Genomic DNA, 26421 nt, shown 5'->3' on the forward strand with positions numbered 1-26421 from the left:
AATTATGACAGTTATGATTTAAGATAATCCACGTGCATCGAGTCGTTGTATTGAGTGTAAAGCTGATTTATTATTTACGAAAAAATGAAAGCAGGTAAATTGCAGAAAATCACCCATCAGCGTTATAAAATGAGTGAAGCCGAATTGAATGATGTACGACCACTGAATTTAGTGTGTTACTTGCCATATTTTTGTCCGTGACAGGAGCCCTTATACATAACCATGACTGCCCTTGATGCAGCTTTTACACTGAGGCTCAGCTGTTCAATATTCATTACATCTAAAGAATATGAACATACAAATATACATCTATCACCCATCTTGAGGGGCCGATCAATACACTGGCCTCAGGGATTCGGAACACGCGCTGCAAATTCATTTATAATCTAAAGAGTGGGCAATAATAATGCATTCAGTCAAGTCTTACCGGTGTTTCAATGCTCAGTGAGATTCAACCATCTGGTAAATCTGCTGCTATTGTCTAACACCACAGATGCACTGGGACGAGTTGTGGGCATATTGAGTTGTGAAGCAACAGGAATACAAAAACCATACATTGATTTAACATGTTTTTGGTGTCCAACAGCCCCAACGCTAACAGCTTCTACAAAACAACTACAATTGAATTGGTTTGAGTCTTCTTATATTAATTCTTAAACAGCCGTGTACATTAGTGCATATGATTCAGGATTAGTGGGAATGATTATTTTTGCATTTTCACTATTTAAATGGTGTGACATTTATTGGGTCTGAACCAAAGAAACATGTTTTCTTACATCTGGAGAACAAGATCTGTAGGCCATCTCTGCAGCCCTACAGAACGTCAGTATAATGCTGTTTTGTCACACATTTGACCTTTATCAAAAAAAAAAAAGGAAGCTTCTGCAATTTGGATTAATTATGCAGCCATTATGTAAATGTAATGTTGCAGTTTTGGTACCGACCTTCCTTTTCTGATTGTGTTTCTGCCCAGAAGATGCTCCAGGACCGGGTCTACCTTTTCTGGCAGATTTTCTATCAGCACAGTTTCACCACAGGCAAGGGCTTGTTCAATCACATCTAGATACCTGCTGAATAACAATAATAAAAAAAATAAAAAATTCACATGCACATTTTTTATGGTATATTAGCACTCCCTGACATATTAAAGCAGTACACTGTGATTGCGAACAGACGATGGACAGCTCCTCTCACCCTTTCTGTCCCAGCTGCACCACCCTCAGCTCAGGACCTAGCTTGTTTCGGATCCACTTGATGCCCTGCTGCTGTGGGTCAATGATGAGTGGCCAACGCTCACTGGTGGTCAGGATGGCAGCGTTCTCAGTGGACATCCTATCATTTGGCAGGCCCTGGTTATGCCAGGCAGCCACAGTGGCATCATCTGTAAGCATGAGGATTGGATCCAGGCCGTCTGTCAGGGGTACACAGACCTGGAACAGAAACAGAGGAATGATGTCACTCTAGTTGGAGCATTTCTGGCGGCACGATGAGCTCCAGTCCACAGACTTAACTGTTTACTCTCTTAGCGTCTGCAGTGTAAACAACACAAATGATGGTGATCTTACCTTCTGAGACTTAAGGAAAGGGATCCATGCATTGTTAAGGAGCTCCGCACGATACTGCCTTGTAAAGTAGCCCATGTAGGAAACGAACGCTGAAGTGATGAGGATGTCACCACACAGAGTTTTCTGTTGCTTTAGATACTGAACAATTGCCTGGCTCCAGCGCTCCTTCTCTGACTAAAAGATACAAAGACCAGGCTTCAATATACTTTTTTTAAAAATAATATGAAATACAAAACACTGCAGGGAAATGTACACACTTACCACTCCATTTAATGTACACGCAGCGAAGATATGAGCAATAAAGCATACAAATGCAATTCCCTTAAAACAGCTTTGGAAGTTTGGCTGTAGGTTCACTCAGCATCAATTCAGCATTAATTTAAACCTTCAATACTATGACTGTGACAGCACTACAACGATAAATCATGCGTGGCATTTTCTTACAAGGGGCTGTGGATGTAGAATATGTCACATAATAAATTCTCAGACAGTTAAAAATCACTATAATTTTACTCTAATGTATTATGGATTGCCTGTAATATCACTCAGTCTGGGGTGAGACATTGTTAATTTCCAACAGCTGTTGAGGCTTTGAGGTAAGTTAATGATTAAATATAGACGGCCTGATTTATTAGTCTGAACACTATTGCTTCCAGGTCAATGCCATAAAGACAAAACATTTATCTTGATATGCTTAAAAGCCAAGCTGTTCCATGCAAACCACATTTATTTTCTGGAAGAAGAAAGTCGAACTTGGCCACTGAAATGGCCATCTTTTATTTCATATTAGCATCCATAAAGATAATAGATACTGTAGCTTGAAAAGGGAATGCAAACGGACGAGAAAGAGTTGAATATAATATCAACATATTAACTATGCAGCACTCAACATTTATATATTCTATACATTTATATTCAATACTTCCCCTTGATACTTTTTCAGTTTGTTGAAAAATTCCTGAGAGTGATTCAATATTTCATTATTATAGCACAGAAATGTGCACATGCACACATGCTTTGTCTATAGTTTATATAGTAAATACACATGCATTCTGTACACACACAACCCCTCTTCTGCACTGACTGAGAGCAGTGTTAGTGTAGCGTTCCTGTCATCTCTCTTCCTCTCTCCATTTGGAAACTGTTCAGGCAGCCAGTTGCCCGGTTCAGCCATGCGTTCTCTGTGGTCCAGCCCTCTCTACCTGTCTCACAAGTCCCCAGTATGCTGCTGGGCCAGGCTGTAAAATCTCCCTCTGCCTGATCCACTCACACAACTGTCAGGCTATACTGCCAGGACATAACAACTTCTAGTCCAGATTACTGATGCAATTCGATCACCAGCACCTCTCCATGCATGCGTCCGGCAAATTGACAGTTTACTTTATGCCAGGTCGGCCCCAATGACACTACCAAACTCCTCCATCTCCCCTTGTTTACCTCTAAGCCCTTTACTAGTCGGTTGGCCAGCTCTATGGTCTGGTTGGTATGCGTCACCTCCTCCTGACAACTGATTTTCTCAGCTATAGCCTTTTCAAAATGAGCCGTTAGGCTCTGGAGGCTGGCATCGAGATCCTGAAGAAACAAACCAAAGAAAGCCAAGCATATTAGAAAACAATCAAGAAAATCTAGCTTTTAGATGTAACAACGTTTAGTGACGCAAGTATAATAATAACTTTCCACTTACTGCCAATTTCTTTTGAACGGCTAACAGTCTGGCTGTTGCTGCTTCTAGTTCGGCATTAGCTTGTGATAATGCATGCCTCTTTGGAGTCACTTCACAATAAATCTGTGGAAAAAAAGGGGATGTATTTTGTAAAAAAAAAAAAGCCTCACAATGAAGAACCAACATTCTTACAGAGTACAAGAAAATTTATTTTTGTAATTTATTACAACCGTTCTGAAAACATTGCCTGACCTCATAGTATCTGACAATGTTAATAGTCCAAGCACACAGACCGGCTGCAGCAGTAGATTTAGTTCTGACTAGATCAGGGTGGAACTCTGGGTTTCTCAAATACTCTTGTTTCACCACAGTCAAACAGGACTCGGGGATGTTCTCCTTGTCATACGATACCAAGGCCTGCAGGAAATCATCCACCTGATAGACATTAGCACAAAAACAGTGAGATATTAATACCTGGCACTGATGGCATTCAAGAATCTCCAGCTATTACAAAGAATTACCTCATAAATTAAAACATGAAACATGAACAAATGTCATGTTATGGACAAATAATTCAAGTTTAATGAGGTCTGATACTAAAAGTTCTCTCACAGACTCTACTCAGTGAAAATGAGCTTTTAAGCCTGATGTTGTAGTCTTCATTTTTTTTTTTACTAAAATCATGTATATAAGAAGCATGTATCAGAATGAATTCTGATAAACCAATCAATACATTTTAAAAATCACTATGTTTAAAATGCTAAGAAAATATATGTTTTTGGGACGGAAAGAACTGATCCCTGTTTTATACTAAATTCTTCTGCTTTTAAAAAAAATAATACATTCTTTTATGGCCACACAGAGACAGATTGACACACTTGACTGAGTGAGCATATTCATAGAGACATCCGGCTGTAATGTGAGCATTGGATAGATGCTGGGCAGGGCCAGGGTCAAGGCCCATGCACAAATTAGATTGGCATTAATCAGGCAGATGTGATTGACATGATGACAGCTTAACCTTGCCCATGAAGGCCCGTGCCGCCTTCCAGCTCCGATCCTTAGGCACTCGGCCGCGGGGAGCTAGCAGAACCATCACAGCTGCTGCTACATTGAGTACTGCGTTTGGAGGGTTCGGAAAGGCCTTCAGCTCTGTAAGATTCACCTAAAAAACAGTCACAAAAAATCTAATAAAAACTCAAGAATGACTGAAGATTTAATAGAATCACATCCACGTTGATAAAATGCAGCACCTTGTTGAGGGTGTGCAGTGCTGCTGTGGCAGCTGTCAGTGACGGCTCTGCTTTGGCTAAGTCATTTTCACAGTCTTTCTGTTTGGCTGAGACTTCTGCCTGGATAACAGCAACCTGTACAAATCCAGCACAATGGACTAAATCACAAAAAGTGCAAGGAGTGAATGGTGTGATATGGTGTGGTATGATAGGATATCTCACCTTTTGTGCCTCAGCATCTGCAGCCTCTCTCTTGCTGCTCACCCTCTCAGTCTGCAGTCCAATCTTTGTAATTAGAGCCTCAATATTCTGTTTTTTAAAGGTTAGTTCAGCTTCTTGGGACGCCAATTTAGCTTGTAGATCCTCAACCTAAAACAGAGAGAAAATGATTACACATACTTCAATTTGTAATATACTTAATGCCAGGGAAAAGCCCACACAGAATGAATCGCACATTATCAAGTATTCCTAATTTTCCTACCTCAAGCTCGCACTTTAAACCCTTATATTAGCCCCCCACAGTGTATAATAAAGACGTTCACCTGAGAGGCAGTGGTTTGGAGCTTTTGAAGGCCGCTGTCAAGTCGGTTCATCTTGTGTTGGAGCTGAGCCCGGCTCTTCCCCAGAAGGTTGCTGTACAGGGTGATTTGCTGGAGAAAGCTCTTGGGGGTGGTGTAATTGTACCTCTTCTCATTGCGCTGGTATTTTTCACTTGCCTGGTTGACACTGGTGTGAACGTAGGCCATGAAAAGACTGATGGATTCCTGGACGGCAGGCTGTAAAAATAAGCAGACAAGGGGGGAGAGGGGCGAACAGGGCGAGCTGGATTGAGTAGAGTTTAACATCGCCGACCTGATGGGGACTGAAATATTATCTTCATAAATTTTGAATTCATCTACAAGTTTTGCCATCTTACTTGGCTGGCCCTGACTTACTCAAACTGAAATTTAGGTGCAGCTAGCAGGAATGATTAGGCTTTGAAACCTCTGTGAAAATAATGTGTTTAGACCACTGACATGCAGCTTGTAAAACATGCACACTGTTTACATTATCTCTGATGTCCTCCAACTTTCTAAATACCTTCTACAGTGTCTGTTGTACTACAGTCCAACTAGATATTCATCATATGGAGCTCAATGACACAGAGCCTCTATTAATCAAACAGTTAGCAATCAATTAAAGCAAAAACAAATGAGCAGAGAATACAAAGATCAAACCTAACCATAACTCACAAAAAGCCATTGTTAATGATTACGGAGCCGGTAGGAAAAAAATCATTATTAATTAAGATCTGACATAATGCTTTTTGACAAAGCATGCGATGTTCAGTTGAGATGCGAGAGAAGTTCCCATTGATTGGCCCTGTGTAACAACTATGAGTGGGTTGTACATTTCTAACTTCAAATTAATGATCATTTCATTTCTTGTTTCCCAGCCTCTTTAAAAGATAAACAATCATTAATGACTTTATAAATACAGTAATAGCTCATATCTTTTTTTTTTCAACTTTTAAGAATATTTTGTTATTTATGAACATTAACTTAAACACAGTCCTGTCTGCATCCACAAAAACATTTCTTCCACATGTTTTCGCTCCCCTGAATGTGTTTCTATTAATATAACTTTACAGCTACTATAACTGAAACTAATGATTATTTTCGTTATTGATTAATCTGCCAATTATTTTCTGACTTGATCAATTTATCAAGAAATGTCAACAAAGTGTAAAAAAATTACTGTTTTAATTTCCAACAGCTGAAGGCAGTGTCCCAAACTCAAAGATATTCAGTTTACTCTCATGTATGACAAAGAAAACATGTACATGCTCACATCTGACACACTGGAGCCAGCAAATGTTTGGCATGTTTTGGCAAAAAAATTATCTAAAAGAAGTCTCACTTATCAAAATATTTTTTTAATCAATACCTTACTCCATCCTTAAATATGAATAATAATAGTTGTCACTACTACTTTTTCTTAAGCACTAATGCTATAATAATGCCACAGCTTCTTCAGTACTACGATTACAACAGGACACATTTTTTTTGAAGGAAATGAGTATCCAAACATGGATGAATCTGTACACACACACACCCACACACACCCAGACCCACCCCCACACACACACACACACACACACACACCCAGACCCACACACACGCACACACACACACACACACACACACACACACACACACACACACACACACACACACAGGCGCACACAGGCGCACACACACACACACACACACACACACACACACACACACACGCACACAGGCACACAGTCAGAAGTAATAGTCTGGCACATGTTCACATATGTGATGACACTTCCTGGTTGTGACAGCTGTGCCTCCTTAGAGGGTCGTTATGTGCTTAATCACTCTTCTCTCATTAACATAAATGATTCTGGGTTGTGATCGTTCCTCTGCTATGATGGAAAACAATGATATGCCTGCACTCACTGTGAGTCTCCAGGCATGTGTTCAGCAATTTGTCAGCACCTCAGCAGAGGACTAATGATGAGGGATCTATGGAGACGTTAATCCAGCTGCACTGTAGTAATTAGAAGGTGTTCATTAAAGTCTAACTCAGTCTGGAATAAGGGGTACATGGCAAAACTAGGGAAGGTACTATACTCTATGACACACCCATAGATACTTCTCTGACAGACAATACTGTTATTTGCAATAATAATAATAAACAATTCACACACTTGGTGGAAAGCAAGGAGACAAACTTATTGAGAAACTGAGTAGAATGAGAGATGGTGAGATAAAGTACTTGGCTTCAAAGGTCTGACCTCAATGCCTTCAATCTCTTGGATGAACCTGTAGCTGACTGACTGCAGAGCATCTGAGGTCCAAGGATGGAACCAGTCAATGGTGGTGCACTGGATGAGAGCAGGGAATCGACGGGCCCTAACACTAAGGGCACTGCCCACGGGAGACAAACACAGTATCACCTACAAAGAAGCAAGCAGGGAAACAGTGAGTGTCACCAAAGTACAAATATTGTACATAAACAGGTCTGGAAAATATCCCCATACAAGATACACAGCCAAGTGCACATAGGAAAATCAACACAGGTCATAGATATCACAGATGCATCCAAAAGGGAAACCAGAACTGGCAGTCGTCTGAGCCCCCACTTTCATCTACTTGGCATTTGGTCAGACAGCCACATTCCCAGTTGGTTGGAGCAGACGGTGACACTACCAGAGGCCCTGGCGCAAACACTAGCTGGATGGCATACATGTATACTGAGACAAGAATTTCCTTCCTTTTAACCCCCCAGTTCTTCTGGCTCTGTTAACTCAGCTTGTCAAACATATTTACTAACATTACACACAGCAGCTGTGCTTTTAATTTTGAACACACTGTGTAAGATTTTTAATTTCTACAAATGCCTTGTTTAACTTATTAATTAATTCATTGCTCTGAATGTTGGCTGTGAACTCACATTCAAGTGTTATCAAAGCTCACGAAGTACACCATTAATCTGTACTTTCAGTTTGTGTCAGAAATTGTATGTGGCTTCACTCAAATAGTGAACAGAATCTGAATTATAAAGGAACTATAGCCAAAATGTAATAAGTAGATAGATGACACCACGATGTTGCTAAAAAATACATATATATTCTTCACATTCCAGTCTTGAATTATGTCATGTTAATCAAGTCTATAATTTTTTCCACCGTAAAAATTGAGGTTTCTACAGGCTTAAGTGTGTGAGTAACAAAAATTAAGCATATTTCAAAAATTGGTCAAACTGAGTAGAACTATTGTTTTGAGTCACTTAAACTCAGGTATTTTGCAGAAATAAGATGTTGGTGGAAACAGCTCACCTAGACATCATCACAGAATGACTCAATTAAACACATTACACGGACAAAATCAGCTTGTAAGTGCAATTAAATATCAGTCTTTTCCATTCTTCAGACTGATAAGGATAGAAGTGCGGGTGAATAATTATAGCTAGTGAAATTTTTGGAAGACTAGACCGTGAGCTGTCGCCGAACTCTGTCGGTAAAGAATCTCCAGCCGTTCTCCCTACTGTCCAGCAGTCCAAGAGCTCGGACTTCAGCTCTCACACCCGACAAGATACCTTCAATCTCCTCCTCGCTGAAAAGCTCAGGAATTTCTCCTGGAGGGAGAGGCACAGTCATAATCACAGACTGACAGGCTCTAGCGATCACAGTCAGATTGATTTTAAAGGCTAAGTTTGATAGCTGATAATGTATATCAATAAAAACAGTTCAACAGCTACAATTACAACAGGCATGTTCTCTGAAACATAGTATGGTTATTATGGACATTTGTACTGACCAGATGCCAGTAAATCATTTATTATGACCAGAAACCGCTCATCAGGTATCTGTGCATCGGTCAGGAGCAGAGCCACATGCTGGTTCTTCACTCCAGTCTTGAGGAACAAGCCTGCCAGATCAATCTGAACAAAATCACACATGAAATGTATAGTAGCAGACTGCACAGTAAAACAGTCGCACTGATATGGAGTCCATTAAAGAATTTCAAATTGTCCAACAACAATCAATGAGATAGCACAAGTCCCATGACGACTCTTTGATTTTTTAAGAGGCTATTAAAGGATAAAATTGACAAACTTGTTTCATCAATAAGATATTGAAACATTTCCAAGTGGCTTGAAATAGTATCTGACAAGCATTTCCTGTGTAAGTGGGGTACAAAAATTAATAACATAAATATCCTGCATGCAAACAAACCTTGATTTAAATTAATTGTGACGTGTGAAGGATTGTAACTCATTTAAAGGTTATACATTTTCCTAAGAGCATATTTTATGAGGTTATACTCTGCTTGATGTTCTGTTTGGCTGTATCCTATTAACAACATTACCTTGAGGTCCTGGATGCTATAACCCTTACTCAGAGTGATTTGGAAGACTTCCACAGAGGATATGTAGGCAGCCAGACGAGTCAGGCTCTGCTTCCCACTGCCCCCGACCCCAACCAGTAAGCCGTGACCCCTTGGAGACTCCAGGATACGACTGATGCGACAGCTGGTAACAACACAATCTTTGTTATGCCACAAAACATCTATGTCTAACCAAATGTTATAAATCTAGACAGAATATCTTTAGATGTCTTAGTACATGGTCTCCCGAGATTGGCATGGAGGATTTTAACATCACATCCTTTCTACATCAAACTGCCATTTTATATTTAATGCATTTGCTTATTTTCAATATGTTATGTTTATGAACTCTTTTTTTATTGCTTTGTTTAGTGTCTTGGATGTAAAACACTTCATCAACATTATAAAAGAACAATATTTTATAAGTTTACTATGACCATTCTAATTATTAGAATAATATGATAACCAGCTATACTTACACATGTTGCATTGCATCCTCAAATAGCACCAGATTCATGGCTGCATTGAGCTCATTGTAGCTCTCCAGGGCATCTGTGAGGATGGACCTGAGCGCGGACCAGTCTGTAACAGGACTATAGGCTTCATCGCCTATTTGGGCAAAACGGCAATAGAGGAGGGGCTGCTTTGTCACCTTTTTGTCTTCCAGTCCCTGGAAGAGGACAAGCAGAATAAATCATTTGAATCTTTCATTCACTGTTGTTAAATGAAGGTGAAGAGCAGAAATGTAAACTGTTTATCAGAATCTGTAATGCACCTCGAAGCATTCATGCACAGTCTCCATCTGGAGCTTCCGGAAGAGCTGCAGGTCCATGACATCTACCAGTCTGTCTGAGTACACTCTGCAGGACTCGTGGAGCCACAACAGTGCCAGGTCAGTGCTGTCTTTGACACTCTCAGGCCCAGCAAACAGGATGCCCTGAATAACACCGAAAATCATATGAATATGGCACTTTTCATTCAATAGACAAATTGCAGAAATTGTTTGGTATAAGCACTACCTGGAAGATGTTAGACAAGTCTCGTAGATTAAAAGTGTAGTGAAATTTGATGGCTGTGGGAAGAAAGCTGTGAATCATCTTGTGATGAAGAGTTACAGCAGCTTGGACCACTGCTGCAGTGCTCCTCTGAACCAGCGGACTAAAGAGGTGCTGCCTAAGGTGGCCACACAGTATTTGACTGAAGATGGACGTCTGAGCCTCAGATGAAGGAAAGTTCACTGCAAACACTGAGAAATGTCTCTGTAGAGAGCAAAGTTACAACAAACTTTCAGAAAATAGATAATATCTTTTGATTAGCAATGACTTCAGCCTAACCCCAGAACTTTGATAACATTGGTAGGCATTTAAATGAAAACTAATTATGAGGATATGTATCTACACTCAATGTTACAGACTATTTTTTTCTACAGCAGTTGCAACATCATTGATAACATATCTTCACCATGCTGCCACTTGAGCATAAAATATTGTATTCAAATCTGTTGAATGTTTTATCTATCCTCAAAACCACACAGAAGATATAACATCAGTTTTCCTTATGGACTTATAATTGCAACATGCTACTCGCTTTCTCTGTAAACAAGTATAGTTAACAAGTTTATTTTTCTGTGGTTTAAAAAGTTTCTGCAGATGAAAATTTGGATGGATTAACTTAAACCTACACTGAGGTTTATATACTGTCAACACGGGTGATGCAATTTGCACTGAAAAATAAATTGTGCTGTTACAAAATGCTTCTTTTGATCCTGCATCTGAAAATACGAATAAATGCAATTCAACTTGGAAACATACCTGTAGTCTGGGGTTGATACTGAAGCTCCCAGAAGTTGGATTCATACAGGCAACATACTGGGTATTGTGTATTTCTTTTAGGGTCATTTTCTGTCTGTCATACCTACACAGAGGAAAAAAACAAGGCCTGGTTTAATAACACAGAAACACAGTTTGTGTTATTAAACACAAAATGTTGTAAAGAGTAATGCCAATGAGGCTCACCAATGCCCATAATCCAGATGTTGCCGAATAAGTGTGTGCGGTTGCACTGTTCCATAACTGTCAACAGCGGGCATGTTCATGTCATCTATAAAGTAGATCATCCGTCTGTTGCTTACAGGTGCATAGCTCCTGCCTGCTCTTTTCTCTAATGTTCGTTCCAGAATCACTACAAGAGAAAGTTTACGGAAGGTTACCTAACATGTAAAGGACAAACAACAGCCCTTTTAAGAGCTAGAATAATAATTCCCTTATCAAATATGCCTTGGAAATGTGAGGATGTCATATGGCCAAGGTAACGCCTGCAAAAGACACCTAAGGGTTAAGTTTTTTCCCCTTCCATCCTGTCTGAATGTGAAAATTACCAGCAGATGGTGCTACAGTTTACTTGTTGTGCTAGTCTGTACTCGAAAACAATCAAAATCCCCACTCACCCTGCAGCATGAGGGATGTAGTGTAGTAGTTGAAGGGTACTTTTGTAGTCATGTAACTCTCTGGCAGACACTCTAACTTGTTCCTGACAAGTGCAGTCTTTCCCACTCCAGCATTCCCCACAAGCATCACTGGCTGTCTCTTCTCCAGCAACAAGTCCATGAAGTACCGAAGACGCACAGTTTCTGCTGTGTGTACCACAACAGCCTGCAATCATAGAAACAGCAGGAAGACAGAGAGCAGAAACATACATAGTTATTACGGCTTTCTTTGAGTGTGATTTATTGACAGACATGTGTTCAGTGAATTGTATGTGATTTATAATTTCTTGTATTTCCCCAGTGCACCACAACTATTCTGTCATAATAGCATCATTTGCTCAGAACAAAACCCTACTAATTACGGCTCAGCAAGAGCCTTTGGAGCATTCACAGCTGTACGCAGTAGCATAAAGAAAGACAATAGAGCGTGGGTGATAGCTCAAGCCTTGTTGCTCATGCCTTCACCCCCACACAGTCTGGTATGGGGTGTAGTAGATGGTAATCAGACACAGTGGAAAGCCTATCATCCATTCTAGCACCCCTGCCATAACCTCATGATGTGACTTTACCCTCTCTTATTATGTTCACTGAGGCTGATATATATTTTTCGTATGATTGTATTGTTCATTTTTTGGTTATTTTTCTTGAAGAAGGTTGCTTCTTGTGATTACGTCTGTATGTGATTATTTGTCAAAGTGCTTTGAAAAGTCTGCGTGTCTAGAGTTACATGAAGTGTCCTATGTTTCTGTATCTATAGTAGCTTCTATGTTCTTGCCTGTAATGGCGTACAAGTTTCCATTTCAAACGGAGGCACAGTATCAGCCCAGGGCAGGAAGCGTCTGGTTTGAGGGTCAAGGCAGTAGTCAAACACAGTCCCCTGTGCTGGTAGCTTCACTGTCTTCATTTCTTTGGTCCACCACTGGCTGAACTGTACACGGTAATCATAGAGCTGTGAAAATCATAGAAGATATAATATCATATATTAAATCACATCATTTCAATAGACAACCCCACAATTAGTTCCCATGATTGACAGTTGAGCTCATCTTATTCTTGGTCACTTGACACTCTTGACAGGTCATCTCAACAAAAGGCCCCATGTCGTGCCTTAGCCTATATTTATATCTTTATGACAGAAGAACAAAGACAAAGACAGGAGTGAGTAAAGTGATAACTAAGTGGACTATTACCAGGAGTATTGATAACATTGTGCAACAGCCCTTGATGTTGCCTGTAACATTAATGCCCAGTTACACGATTCTCTATAGAAAATAATTGATTTCTGTATGGGGACAGTTGTAATGTTTTGAGCACACTGTGTTTGGACAAAAATTATCTTGGACTGAATTAAATTTCATCTGCTTGAATTAAATCAAAGTAATACCTGGTCTTGATACAGGGCCCCACCAAAAGCCCAGATGCAGGCGAAGGTGAAGTAGGTTTCATAGAGCTCCCGCGGAGAGTCAGATGGGATATTTTCTGGTGTCAGGAGGCAGTCAAGCAAAGTGCAGAGTGTCTGAACAATAAGAAAAAAATTGCTGACTGTAAATGCGCACCAAAGGAGAACTAGAACCACTGGGCTTGCTTCTGTGTTGAGTACCTGCACCATAGAGTTTTCTGGTATAGGAGTGATGGGCCTGAAGGTTTTCCTCATCTGTTCTAGACAACGTGGAACATATTTTTCAAACAGTATGGTGAGGTGGGCCCTTTCTGTCTGCCGTTCTCGTTGGTCAATCCAACTGGCAACGTACCTGAGCAACAAGAAAAGGAATTGTTTAAATCTTTCTGTGCTCATCTTAACTAATCAATAAATCCCACTTGCTCCAAACTGTGGTATGCGGAGAAATCCAACAATTGTTTTTTAAAATGAAATAAGTAAATTTAACAACAAATAATACTAGCAAATACTGCAGAGTTTTAAACTATAATAAAGAAGATAATACAAAAACACCATTGCACTGAAAACCTAAAAACACTTTAATATTAACCGTGTGACTCACGGGTTCCAGCCCAAGTCCTGATGGTTCACATAGAGAATTCCTGCTCTGGACACAGTAGCAGGAGTTGCCGTCCTTAGGTGACTGATTTCAAACACCAGTCTCATGGAGGAAGTGAGTGGCACACGTTCATTACTGGCCAGAGTCAGGACCTGAAAGATGTTATGAGGGATTAAAGGTACCAAATACTACAACATTTGAATGGTCAACATGATGGACAAGACTCTACCCAAACGATAAGGAAAACACCTTCATATCTCATCAGGTTTGACAGAGTTGCTTTAGAATATTTCGAAGGCTCAAGATCACTGTGACATGATTCATCACTCTGGAAAAAGACCTCCAAGTACTCACACTCCAGGAAGTGATTGCTGAAGGAGGGGGAAAGGAACATCTTTTTCTATCTATACCACCTCGGTTGCTATGTGCTGTACAATAGTGTATGAGTGAACAGGAGGGAGGTACCTTGTTGTCATCCATCACTGTGTTGAGTGATTCAATCCACATCGGATCAATGTCTCCATCCAACACAATCCACTTAGGTCCTGTGTGGGAGATGTTTGCTTGCTCTCGCATCAGTGATGAAAACAAACCTTACACAGAGATTGAAGAACACGAACAACTGAGATTACAAGATATAAGCACTGTTTGCACTTGCTATGTGTAAGCACTTGTTCATGTGCTCTAATTTTGTTATTGTGATTCAAAACCAGCTCTGTTTACCATCTTTCCACTCTCGAGTCACGGGATGGATAAAGCCGAACAATTCATCTCTGTCCACTGCTTTGGGATTGAGGTCATTCCACACAGGCTTCCTCTTCAGGTTTACATAGGTTTTATGGAGAACTCTCAAAATCTATTGAAAGACAAATAACTGACATTTGATGTACTTTATAAAAAATAATTTGATTTCATTTTGACAACTTTTAAGGCTTTAAATCTAACCTGGCTTTTCCCAGTCCCTGCATTTCCAAGAACAAAGACAGAATGACGCACGGCCATAAGTTCTTCCAACTGTACCACCTGACAAAATAAATGTTTAGAAAAAGATTTCTTTCATTCTTATTCCAGCAGGAACACACCATATCATGTCAAACCTTAAGGATGAATGTCTCCTCAGGCTGGAGTCGGAGCTGCACTGTGGTCTTTCGGACAGCCTTTTCAAATTCACAGTCTCGTTCTCTCTCCACCTCCAGGCAAGGAAACAGATCTCCCAGCAGTCCCAAGAAGATAGTCACATCCTCTGTCACAATTTTAGGCATGTTGAAGTCCCTCAGTGCACGCATCAGCACCTGGGGAGAAAATACACTTAAATCTTATATAAGAAAATGCATCTTAATACTATACTTGAATAATATAATTGGATTCTTTATTACACCTAACATTTAGAGCAAATACTTATCTGTAACACAGTCATGTTGGAATCAATGTGGTGTGATAAATGTAGACCATTCATACTTGTTTTGCTTTGTCCTGAAATTGTACTGTTGTGAGGAAATGTCCATATGGCTATTCGTGGCTTTGATATTCCTAAGTCATGTATAATACTTTATTTTTGTATTATTTAAGAAAACATTGTGTAACAAGATCAACATATTTGCTTAAAGTCTTGTTGGCAGCTTGCAAATGGCCATTCCCAATAAATGCAGGGTTTTCCCTGCCATTATACGGCTTAGGCGCGGCGCCCAAGCATTTTTGCCTCCCGCCTAAGCAGGGTTCTCCCCAGACGGTGGAACAGCGGCGCTACCCCGCTAGGTCAGCCCCGCTATACTCCGCGCGTGACTGTGACGAGCGTCAGTCCGTCCCCGGTTGACGGCTAGGAGCTCCCGGCTGACGGCGGTGAGCGTCCGGCTGACGGAGTTGATGACCGTCTGTCCATGTCTTTCCCCCCCCCGACTGAGGTTGACGAGTGTTCGCACCCTCCCCCTCCCCCCCCCCGACAGACGGTGCGCTGCAACACAAAAGATTTCTGGGGAGAACCCTCAAATGGTACATGGTAGAACCCCTAACGAAAGATGAATGGCTGAAAATTGTGAACAAAATATATTATGTGCTACTGTAAACTCACTGGATAAATACTCAAGAGGAGCTATGTCAAGAGAAATGGGAGAAATGGATGATGCCTACATGTCAATGACAAGACAAAAGACTGAAAAACTGAATATGCCACAGGAATAGATCTCGTTGGGCGCATAGGATTGTGGTTTTATGGAAACTGGGCAATCTAGATCTTTTCATGCATGTTGTTTTCCTTTTTTGTTTCGTGATTTCTCTGTAATAGAAAATCAAAAAAGAAAGTGCATCTACCACTTGTGGCTCTGGGATGACATGCACATATAAGTCACCTGATCCTCTGGTCTACTCTTGTCTCTTCTTCTCAGTGCCCCAGCTACAACCAGAACAGACTTGACAGCACGCAAACCCCAATCATAGTGGTCCTAATAGGCAAATTAGAGACAAATCATGTTATACAAAAGTGCTAAGCTGTATTAAATGGTTACATGCAATGCTGTGCTCCTGATTTAATATCAATGCTCTCTGATATAATCCAAAAATAAGAATAGTGCAGTTAAGTGCTTTTCTCCTACCTGCTGGGAGAGCAGTTCTTTACAGAGCGTGTACAGAGTGATAAACTTCTTGGCTAATAGCTTAGCACCACCGAAGCCCTCTGCAACCAACATTATCTCGCAAATAAGCTCAGTGTCAGGCACCACCATGGCACAGGGTCTGCAGCAGAACACAACAGTGCATAATGAACTTCATGCTGAGCAAAAGTACACTATAAGCTGAATCTGTATCCCACCTGAAAAGAGCCTTGAGATTCTCAGGTAGCTCTGTCCTGCCTGCATAGCCAGGGTTCATTGTGATGAAAATTCCCACAGAGGGCTTTAAGACAATGTCTTTATCCAAGAACAGAAACCTGTAGGAATGTACAGGGAGTTAACTCATTTTTCACTCTCTTCATTTATGGCTTCATTTATACGGCTTCAATTTCTTACCTTTTCTTCTTAGCACGAAGGGCGTCCTGTATAGTTTTGACCTGCACTGCTACAATGGACAAAACGTCCACAGCGATACGATTGAACTCATCAAAGCAGCCCCATGCTCCAGTCTGGGCTAGACCCTTGTAGATATTTCCAATTGACTGAACATAGACAAAAATTCAATTTGCATCAAAACATTTAATGAAAACAAAGACTGACTAAAGGGAATAATAATAAATTTTCTGCTTAATTTCACACCTTGTAGTCCATCTGTTCAGAACAGTTGAAGATATATACCATGACGCCCATGGCTCTGCCAAGATCCTTAGTGGTCTCAGTCTTTCCTGTTCCAGCGGGGCCTGCTGGGGCCCCACTCATGGTCAGGTGGAGTGACTGAGTTAAGGTGATGTAGCACCTATATACGCTCATGGCAATAGCAAAATAAATTTTAGCAATGCTACATGTCGAAAATATAGCAAAACTTTATTTGCATAGACTGAAAACTTATAAGCAGTGCAATTACCGGTCTGTGAGGGGAGTGATGACTAGACGTGGCATATTTCCAAGGTACTCGTACGAGTAAAGGAACTGAGCATCGCAGATGTTAACAAAGCAGTGATGCTGCTTTTCATACCAGCAATGTCGGAGCTGGGAAAGCCACTGGAAGGACTGTGAGGTGGTGACCTGAGAACAAAGGCGGCTCTTTTTAAACTATACTAAAGAAGATTTCAGTGTTTTACTTGCTGCATGTGTTTAAACTGAATTGAACTGATACCATCTGGGTTGTGATTTTTCAGTAATTTATATCTTAACCTGAGAGAAGCAACACAACAATCTGATAAATTCTTTATGTGCTTTACATACCTTTATGTTGAGTAAAATCCGTTATAATAAATTAGCTCAATAGCACAAAAATGAAATGCTGACTATGGGATGATTCAACTATAATTACCTTTTGGGCGATGAGGCTGGCTACAATGTCTCTAGCATGGACATCAATAGTGCATATAGTCATAATCTTCTGCCTGTCGCCTGAGCTCAGCTCTCCCAGTAGCATGGCAATCAACAAGTTGAGTTGAGAAATCTGGAGGAGGGGTTACACAATCTGATATAACATTGTTTGGTTCAAATTTCCGGTCTCAGTTGTATTGTTAATTTTTCAAAGTCATTAAAACATTAATCCATGCAGATCAACACTGCACAGATATAGTCGGTATATGAATGTGGACAATGTGGAGAATTTCAGCAAACACTAATCATGGACCTGGACTTTAAAAACAATCAAAATAAGTCTTGTCTTTTTGTTTTGACTAAACATCACTAGATGTCTGGCATTTGTCACTGGTCGTGTATGACAGCAGATCCAATCAGTGCAGCACAGTGAAGGGAGTGAGAGATTATTCAAACAGCAACCAAGGACATGCTAACCTTAAATAGTGCTGATGAAACTGACAAGAGTGATAATACAGCTGTGAGCATAGCTCACAACCAGGCCCAACAAATCCATATCAAGTCACTGACTCTCATGTCACGATGGCGTGATGATGGCGTTATGGAAAACGTGTCTGTCGTCTTTATCAGTTCCACTTCAGTCACAGAATATACACAAATCAGTATAATGTAATACTATCTTTACATTTACATATATACAGTGTTTATATACCTGTATATATAATGCATGTATAAATGCAGTTAAATCAAGGCAGTAACTTTTTCCTAAAATGACATTTCATTTCAATAATCTAAATTTACATCTGTCAACTTAAAATTTACTTGATGTTGTAATACAATTCATAGTAATCCAGAGAAATTTTGTGGTGACAGTCTGTGGTGGTGCGGTATGAGATTCTAGTTTTGTAAGGGGTTATTTTCAGTCTTCAAAATATTGTAGGTGCCTTGCAAAATAATTGTCAAATTCAACACACCACACATTTTGGCAGCACGACTAAGTCTTGTAACAAAACTCTCCTCTTTCAATAAACAAGATAGGTACAAATTATCACCTAAACCTGTAAAATATATTGGCCCAACATTTAGGACCAGAAGAGATCTCAGGAACACGCTGCCCATTGACAAAAGTCTCCATTACTTAATATTTACAAAAACCTCTCGCTCTTCCTCTGTTATTTTCAAATTCATCACAAAATGTACCTGTTTCTTGTTGTAGTCCTTTAGTGCAGACTCAAATCCTTCCTCCAGCCTTTTAAATACAAGCTCCATATCATTACTCCACCAGATCTGAGATCCAGTGAGAGCCACTTGGGCAGGGAAGTCAAGAATCCACTGTTCTCTGGGCCTGTCCTCGTACACAGAAACAGCCTCAGACAAGTGACCCCTGACACATGCCTTCATAGACTCCTCCAGACAGGTGAGCCACGCCTCCACCTATTGTCAAGTGACATTACTATTAGGTCAGTTATTTTACAAATGTGTTAGCAAATTCAGATTCTTTAATCCTGGATCTTATCTTACCAGTCCATAACAGTGGCATTCGGTCTGGAATGGGACATATTCCGCCTCTTTGCTGTACATTCCCACTGCAAGTTTAGGATTTTCCAATTGTTCGTTTTTGGTAAACTCAAGGTCTGACATGTTGGCAAATAGTTTTGAGAGGTGGATAGTTACCTGTAAAAGACAGTGAGCCACTCAATTTGTCTTGACAGACACGTGAAATAGTGACATTGGATAAATACCATAAACACAAATGAAGGAAAATCTACATATACGTATGTACCTCTCTGGGACAACTCCCTTTAGAGAGGATGTCCAACAAGTCTGCAGATGAAATAAAGTAGAATCGTGGAAAGGCAAGTCTCTTTGTCTCCAGGTACTCAGCAAGAGCTTTTTCACACAATGCCAGCCTGTTAAAAGAAAGTATGTGAAAAGTTAGTACAAAACATCAAACTGTTGAGAGTATAATGAAATTGTATTTAGTAAGATAAAAATGAACCTTTTTTGTAGATCCTCTAACTTCTCAAACAGAAGAGGTTTGTTGGTGGCCTCAATGACATTTTTAGTCTTGGCGCTGTCCAACATTAACTCCTAAAAAGGATCAAAATGTCCATGTTTAAAATTATGACAGCAACAGAATTTGCTTCATTACATGCCTGGCATATTAGTGCAGACCTGAAATTCTGTATCTATCGCTTGGAATCTGTGTGCATCTGCTGGCAGCTGCTGGCAGATATCATCACAGCCCTTGAAGATGCTTTCCAGGTAGGCCCATGTCCTTTGGACCTCAATCCAGACCATCAGCACAGAGTCAGCCACCATCAGCTGTTTCTGTAGTTCAACTACATGGAACAGGAAGTGATCTACATGCTTGCTCTGAAAGACACCCTGGAGCTGAACCTTTAGGATGAGAACAAGGAGACATGGGTCTAATGATTTAGTCTAATGAAAAAATAAAAAAATGCCAAACTACCACACAATCTGTGGCAAGAGAAAGACGTATCTTCGTAACCTTATCTTCATAACATATGTCGGTTTAATTTCAATGCATATTCAACCTCATCAGCATACCATGCCATAAAAAAGTGGGGGAGAGAGACGGTCTGTTTACACAATGATGGAGGCACTAAAGTGGCAAGACTTCTAATTGCTGGCTATAACCCCCCAATGCATCTGGTGTACATGTACAAAGACCGCCAGAGTGCAACAATGCCCCGTGTCCTCGAGTAGCTATAAATCTAAGGACTCAATAGGGACCTCTCTTCTCTCAGTTGTGCTGTTAGACAGTCAGACAGGGAGGCCCCTTTCTGCACTCTCATCTCTATTCAGCTCTTTACCATCAGTGCCTCTCACAGACAACTGATCTTGAGAACTTTTTCCTGTGCTTTACAGCCTTTATGCATTTTTCAACACAATAGGGTCACACATAAAGTCTTAGCATCAATAACAGCAGCTTAAACATTTACCTGATGATCCTCAAGAGTTTCAATAAGTTCCTCTTCACACTTCAGCAGTGGCACAGAGGTTTGGTAATGATCTTCATATGAAAGCTCCATTGATAACCACGTTTGACTTATTTGTGTTACAACCTGAGATAAAAAAAAAAATAAGTTGGATAATCAGTCTTTGCAAACAGTATTTCCAACAGTATTTAGTAACACCTAAACCAAATATATCAACTGAAACTAGCAAATGAAAACTGAATGAGGTGATTTGTTTACTTATTATGGATTGAGACAATTCTCATTCCTCTCAACCATTTAAAACCCATTGGATTATCCGAGAAATACATGGTTAGAAAACTTCTAAATAAAACCTGTGTTTAATCAAGTCATGCAAAGTTGATTCTTTGGAGATGTATGGTTTTAACGACGTAACGGACCATGTACATTTGGCTGGTTCCTGGGTTGATTTCATTACTTTTTCCCTAAACATCCTAAGGTAAAATGTTCTAGATCTAGTCCTATTTGGTAATTGTGCACATTATTCATATTTAGCCCAAACATGCAGCAGTATAGCTAGAAGAATGATAATAATAAGTTTGCTTAAAACATGTTTTATCATATTATTGGTCATTATGAATAAAGTACTCTTGCTTGCATAATACGGTAACAACTGAAGAACCTTCTCTATGGCCATTTCTTTAACCGCCTTATCCACTATGTTGCGAACTTCATCCTCCAGCAAATGGAGCTGCAGAGCCAAGAGGTCGTCCAAGGTGGTGTTGTCAGTCACAGTGAAGTTCATCTATTTCAATTTAAAAGAATTATTGTCATGATACAAAGTCTAAGTTTTCTATCATGCCAGAAAAAATGCTTTGCTCTAAAGTAGGATCCTGCTTCAATGAATTTACGCACCTGCGTTGTTCTAATTAGCTGCACCCAGTGGCGCTCTCGTATTGCCAGGTTCTGTAGCTGACTCACGGCCCGCAGTGACGTCAACAGGTTCTTTACATAAAGGTCTAACCCAGAATACACATCCCACACGCGAGCCTCCTTGTCAAGCTTCCGTATGTCCTACACAAACAGAAGGTAGGTAAACATAATTAGTTATTAGGGGCATCTGTTACAAACAGCAATGGTGCATGACAGCAAGACAGCAGGAGAGATGTGCTGGTGTGATGTAGCACTGTTGGTGACCTCACCTTGGCAAACCTTCTCAATTCTGCATCCATCTGGTCCACGTTTATCTGCCTCCATTTGGTCATTGTCCAGTTTTCCACACTGCTCTGTATAGATAAAGACGAATGCAGAGGGGTCAATGGGCTGACGGTGCTTAATGGGGACATTTGGAGGCTACAGGGTATTCAAAGAATCAATGACAGCCTCCAAGAGGACAGTGCTGGTCAAGATATTGAGTAATTAGGGTATTGTATTGGCATGATGAGATCGTCATCGGCTGTATTTCTATTTCCTGAAGAATTGTGACATTCAAATATTCAAAATACGGTAAGGTACTGACCTGCACAAATACAACAATGTCCCACAGTTCTTTGAGGACCATGATCTCTCGTCTGCAGAGCTTGATGTCTCTGAAGTCAGGAATAGTAACGTCAAACAGATTTGTAGACTCCTGCAGCTCCGCTACCTCTTTCTCCATGTCTCGGATTGCTTTTTCAGACTAGAAAACAACGCATGGCAAGTGTTATCCAAAGTGTACAATATGATACAGTTTTATTTTAACCCTATAATCAAGGAATGGTTTAACTCCTACCTTCTCCAGACTGATGTATGGGTGCGCTGCATTGTAACTGAAGGGTGCTGTTGCCCTGAACTTCTCCTTGAATTGGCTTTGTTTCACCTGAAAAATTAAAAGTACCATTTAAATGCTGGTCAACACTGCATAATTTCTCTGGAAATAAAAGCTTAAAGTGACATGTCACCTCAAATGCCATGCACCGCCTTCGTAAAACCATCACTTCTGCATTCTGCATGGGTGCCACCTCATGCCTCATTTTTAAGGCCAGTTTTTTGGCTGCACTCCATTTCTCAGGAAGTTCCTGTACAGAGAGTATTTTGATTTCTCAAAGGTTGAATGTGAATAAATTATCATTTTCACATTATTTTTAGTTAAAGGTTAAAAGTGGAGCGAAAATAGGAGAAATAACCCATTTGTTTTCTTACCACCAGCTGAGAATAGACCTGGTCGGGTATGGTCACTCCATATTGCTCCAGGAGGATTACCGTGTCTCTGAGTGGGTCAAACATTTTGTCTGTGGCTGCTTGTCGGTCTCTGACAGCCAACAAGTGACTCATCACCTCCACCAAGCCACAGTGGTTTCCTTTAGCTACAGGCTGTCCAAGCCCTTCAACTGTTGCTCGGACAAACCTCTGCAGCTCATCGAGGCTAGGAAGGAAAAAACGCTCTGTGAGAACAACTCATGTTATAGTTTAGTCTGACAGCCATGCAGAAATTAGCTTTACCTGTTAGTGACATGCGTCAAAAGGTGTTCTTTAAAAAGCCAGCTCCACTTCTTTAAAGCGTTAAGGAGGCTCAGTTTAAAGAACTTGATATCCACCCGAAACCATCCATTGAACACTCTGAAGTCCTCAACCTTGGATATTTCAGCATACAGATCCTCATAATAATCTATCTGTAAAATAAACACCAGAACAGACATTACAATTGAGACACCTGCCATAAAGAGGGCAAATGTGACTCATCATTTTAAAAAAGGTTTTTACCTGTTCTTTGAAGTTATCAATTGTAGGCGGGCTCTCAGGAAGTACATCTATTCCATAAGCCTCCATTTCTTCAGCTGTGAGTACACGTCCATAAAGGAGAAACTGGCAGAGAAACTCTGCCCTGTCATCTTGCCAGAGATGGGTGTAGCAGTCAAACTTTCTCTGGTAATTTATTGCTTTCTTGAGGACGTTTTCCACTCGCTCCATTATTTCCTGTCTCAGGCCCAACAAATCTAGCATGTCATCCATTACATCCTGTAAGAGTTATATTACATGACATATAACACGAGAAAGATCTAGAATTTGTAGAGGTTGTTTTTTTTGTAGATGTTTTTCTTTTATTTTCATGATTATTTATATTGTAGATTCTCACTGAAGGCATCACAACTGTGAATGAACACATGGAATTATGTAGTAAACAAAAAAGTGTGAAAACATGTTTTATGTTTTAGATTCTTCAAAATAGCCACCTTTTGCTTTGATTACTGCTTTGCACACTCTTGGCATTCTCTTGATGAGCTTCATGAGGTATTCACCTGAAATGGATTTCCAACAGTCTTGAAGGAGTTCCCAGAGATGCTGAGCACTTGTTGGCCCTTTTGCCTTCATTCTGCGGTCCATTTCATCCCAAACCATCTTGATTGGGTTTAGGTCAGGTGACTGTGGAGGCCTGGTCATCTGGCGCAGCACTCCATCACTCTCCTTCTTGGTCAAATAGCCCTTACACAGCCTGGAGGTGTGTGGGGTCATTGTCCTGTTGAAAAATAAATGATGGTCCAACTAAACGCAAACCGGATGGGATGGCATGTCGCTACAGGATGCTGTGGTAGCCATGCTGGTTCAGTGTGCCTTCAATTTTGAATAAATCCCAACCAGTGTCACCAGCAAAGCAGCCCCACACCATCACACCTCCTCCTCCATGCTTCACGGTGGGAACCATGCATGTAGAGACCATCCGTTCACCTTTTCTGCGTCGCACAAAGACACGGCGGGTGGATCCAAAGATCTCAAATTTGGACTCACCAGACCAAAGCACAGATTTCCACTGGTCTAATGTCCATTCCTTGTGTTTCTTGGCCCAAACAAATCTCTTCTGCTTGTTGCTTTACCTTAGTAGTGTTTTTTTAGCAGCTATTTGACCATAAAGGCCTGATTTGTGCAGTCTCCTCTGAACAGTTGATGTAGAGATGTGTCTGCTACTAGAACTCCGTGTGGCATTCATCTGGGCTCTAATCTGAGGTGCTTAATTTGCGATTTCTGAGGCTGGTGACTCGGATGAATTTATCCTCAGCAGCAGAGTTGACTCTTGGTCTTCCTTTCCTGGGGCGGTCCTCATGTGAGCCAGTTTCGTCGTACCGCTTGATGGTTTTCGCGACTGCACTTGGGGACACATTCAAAGTTTTTGCAATTTTCTGGACTGACTGACCTTCAGTTCTTAAAGTAATGATGGACTGTCATTTCTCTTTACTTAGCTGATTGGTTCTTGCCATAATATGAATTCTAATAGTTGTCAAATAGGGCTGTCAGCTGTGTACCAACTTGACTTCTGCACAACACAACTAATGGTCCCAACTCCATTAAGAAGGCAAGAAATTCCACAAATGAACCCTGACAAGGCAAACCTGTGAAGTGAAAACCATTTCAGGTGACAACATCATGAAGCTCATTGAGAAAAGGCCAAGGGTTTGCAGCGCTGTCAACAAAGCAAGGGTGGCCACTTTGAGGAATCTAAAATGTATATAAATAAATATATATAAATACATAACATATTTAGAGTTGTTTCACACTTTTTTGTTTACTATATAATTCCATAAGTGTTCATTCATAGTTTTGATGCCTTCAGTGAGAATCTACAATGTAAACAATAGTCATGAAAATAAAGAAAAACCATTAAATGAGAAGGTGTCCAAACTTTTGACTGGTAGTATACATTATTCCATTTTGAATCTTGAAAAACATCCCTATTTACAGAGAAACTCTGTATTTAAAAAACAGTCAGTTTTAACATACAAATCTAAAGCAGTACCTGGAAGCTATCCATGCCAAGATGTGCAGCCACTCTGTTGATATTCACAGAAGTCTTGAATACGTCTCTGATCAGACCCTCTATCAGCTCATAGAGGCCGTCCCCTGCATCTTGCTCCAGTGAGGGGAGGAAGACCATTCCAGAGCTACTCAGCATCAACTGAGCTTCAAACAGAGGCTTCTGGTTTGGCCATGATTCCATGTTGTCCATAAAGAACTGAAGAGAGTGGCTAATGTAATTGAATAGCCCCTCCACAACCATCTCATCCACGTACTCCAAGTAGGACTGCCATGCTTCTGAGGTAGGGTCAGCATGGAAAAGGACAATATTCTCCTGAGAAAATGGTAGGATTTTGGAGAGATGGAGAGCATGAAAACTGTCAATGTTTGACTTGTACTTGTATCGTATTTAATTTCTATGATGTTGATGTTTGATTGCAGAGTTTGTTCTATCTCAGAAACAAGTAGGGCATATATAATTACATGGTTCCTCAAGTACTGGGACATAATAAAGAAAAAGAAAATCAAGAATCCATATTTTTCTGGCCGTGCTATTTATCCATCTAGATTGTTTTGGTGTGAGTTGCTGAGTTCTGAAGATATCAACATATCATTTTTTTCAATACACAGTATTTCAAGTAAAATCATATTCATGTCAGGAAAAAAAAGTAGGTTAGAAACCAGACAAAATCTGGACTGACTAGATTTAAAAGGTTTATCTTGGTATAATGATACTGAATCCAAAGCTAAACACAAGTGCAAATTATGAAATTAATTCAAATGTAATTAAACAATTTGTGGAATTACCTTTGAAGTGTCCCACACATTTTCTATAAGCTATGAAGATTAACATCTCTACAATAACACAAAAGGTTTTGAAACCATGACAATCATTTCATAATTTGGGGTGTTTAATTACTTACAGTACAGTAACATG

At 40.3% G+C, this 26421-nt stretch overlaps 1 protein-coding gene across 6 annotated transcripts in view; it reads right to left on the minus strand.

Annotated features, from left to right (window-relative positions):
* LOC115567853 (dynein heavy chain 11, axonemal) overlaps positions 1-26421 on the minus strand; it is a 40918-nt gene that overhangs the window by 9804 nt on the left and 4693 nt on the right. Inside the window, exons 15-65 of one of the 6 annotated variants that reach the window (XM_030394717.1) lie at positions 25486-25818; positions 23460-23672; positions 23199-23368; positions 22899-23121; positions 22658-22774; positions 22489-22575; positions 22237-22395; positions 21920-22003; positions 21633-21791; positions 21400-21522; positions 20742-20864; positions 19951-20175; positions 19775-19866; positions 19559-19685; positions 19297-19449; positions 18976-19209; positions 17777-17908; positions 17348-17508; positions 17083-17239; positions 16840-16985; positions 16644-16760; positions 16429-16567; positions 16186-16278; positions 14938-15132; positions 14786-14863; positions 14564-14696; positions 14306-14433; positions 13844-13992; positions 13444-13594; positions 13228-13359; positions 12619-12792; positions 11805-12009; positions 11374-11539; positions 11170-11272; positions 10378-10617; positions 10134-10295; positions 9838-10028; positions 9341-9503; positions 8789-8912; positions 8464-8606; positions 7264-7425; positions 5003-5236; positions 4683-4829; positions 4482-4595; positions 4250-4393; positions 3481-3663; positions 3250-3351; positions 3003-3137; positions 1566-1739; positions 1195-1430; positions 945-1070 (exon numbers count right to left, since the gene is read on the minus strand). In XM_030394717.1, the coding sequence (XP_030250577.1) occupies positions 945-1070; positions 1195-1430; positions 1566-1739; positions 3003-3137; positions 3250-3351; positions 3481-3663; positions 4250-4393; positions 4482-4595; positions 4683-4829; positions 5003-5236; positions 7264-7425; positions 8464-8606; positions 8789-8912; positions 9341-9503; positions 9838-10028; positions 10134-10295; positions 10378-10617; positions 11170-11272; positions 11374-11539; positions 11805-12009; positions 12619-12792; positions 13228-13359; positions 13444-13594; positions 13844-13992; positions 14306-14433; positions 14564-14696; positions 14786-14863; positions 14938-15132; positions 16186-16278; positions 16429-16567; positions 16644-16760; positions 16840-16985; positions 17083-17239; positions 17348-17508; positions 17777-17908; positions 18976-19209; positions 19297-19449; positions 19559-19685; positions 19775-19866; positions 19951-20175; positions 20742-20864; positions 21400-21522; positions 21633-21791; positions 21920-22003; positions 22237-22395; positions 22489-22575; positions 22658-22774; positions 22899-23121; positions 23199-23368; positions 23460-23672; positions 25486-25818 (7961 nt within the window). Of the gene's footprint in view, positions 1-944; positions 1071-1194; positions 1431-1565; positions 1740-3002; positions 3138-3249; positions 3352-3480; positions 3664-4249; positions 4394-4481; positions 4596-4682; positions 4830-5002; positions 5237-6925; positions 7178-7263; positions 7426-8463; positions 8607-8788; positions 8913-9340; positions 9504-9837; positions 10029-10133; positions 10296-10377; positions 10618-11169; positions 11273-11373; positions 11540-11804; positions 12010-12618; positions 12793-13227; positions 13360-13443; positions 13595-13843; positions 13993-14305; positions 14434-14563; positions 14697-14785; positions 14864-14937; positions 15133-16185; positions 16279-16428; positions 16568-16643; positions 16761-16839; positions 16986-17082; positions 17240-17347; positions 17509-17776; positions 17909-18975; positions 19210-19296; positions 19450-19558; positions 19686-19774; positions 19867-19950; positions 20176-20741; positions 20865-21399; positions 21523-21632; positions 21792-21919; positions 22004-22236; positions 22396-22488; positions 22576-22657; positions 22775-22898; positions 23122-23198; positions 23369-23459; positions 23715-25485; positions 25819-26421 lie in introns of those variants that run through there. The other 5 variants (XM_030394714.1, XM_030394716.1, XM_030394718.1 and 2 more) reach the window with 5 other exon arrangements.

Source organism: Sparus aurata, chromosome 17 (genome assembly GCF_900880675.1).
Source record: "Sparus aurata chromosome 17, fSpaAur1.1, whole genome shotgun sequence".
Lineage (NCBI taxonomy): Eukaryota > Metazoa > Chordata > Actinopteri > Spariformes > Sparidae > Sparus > Sparus aurata.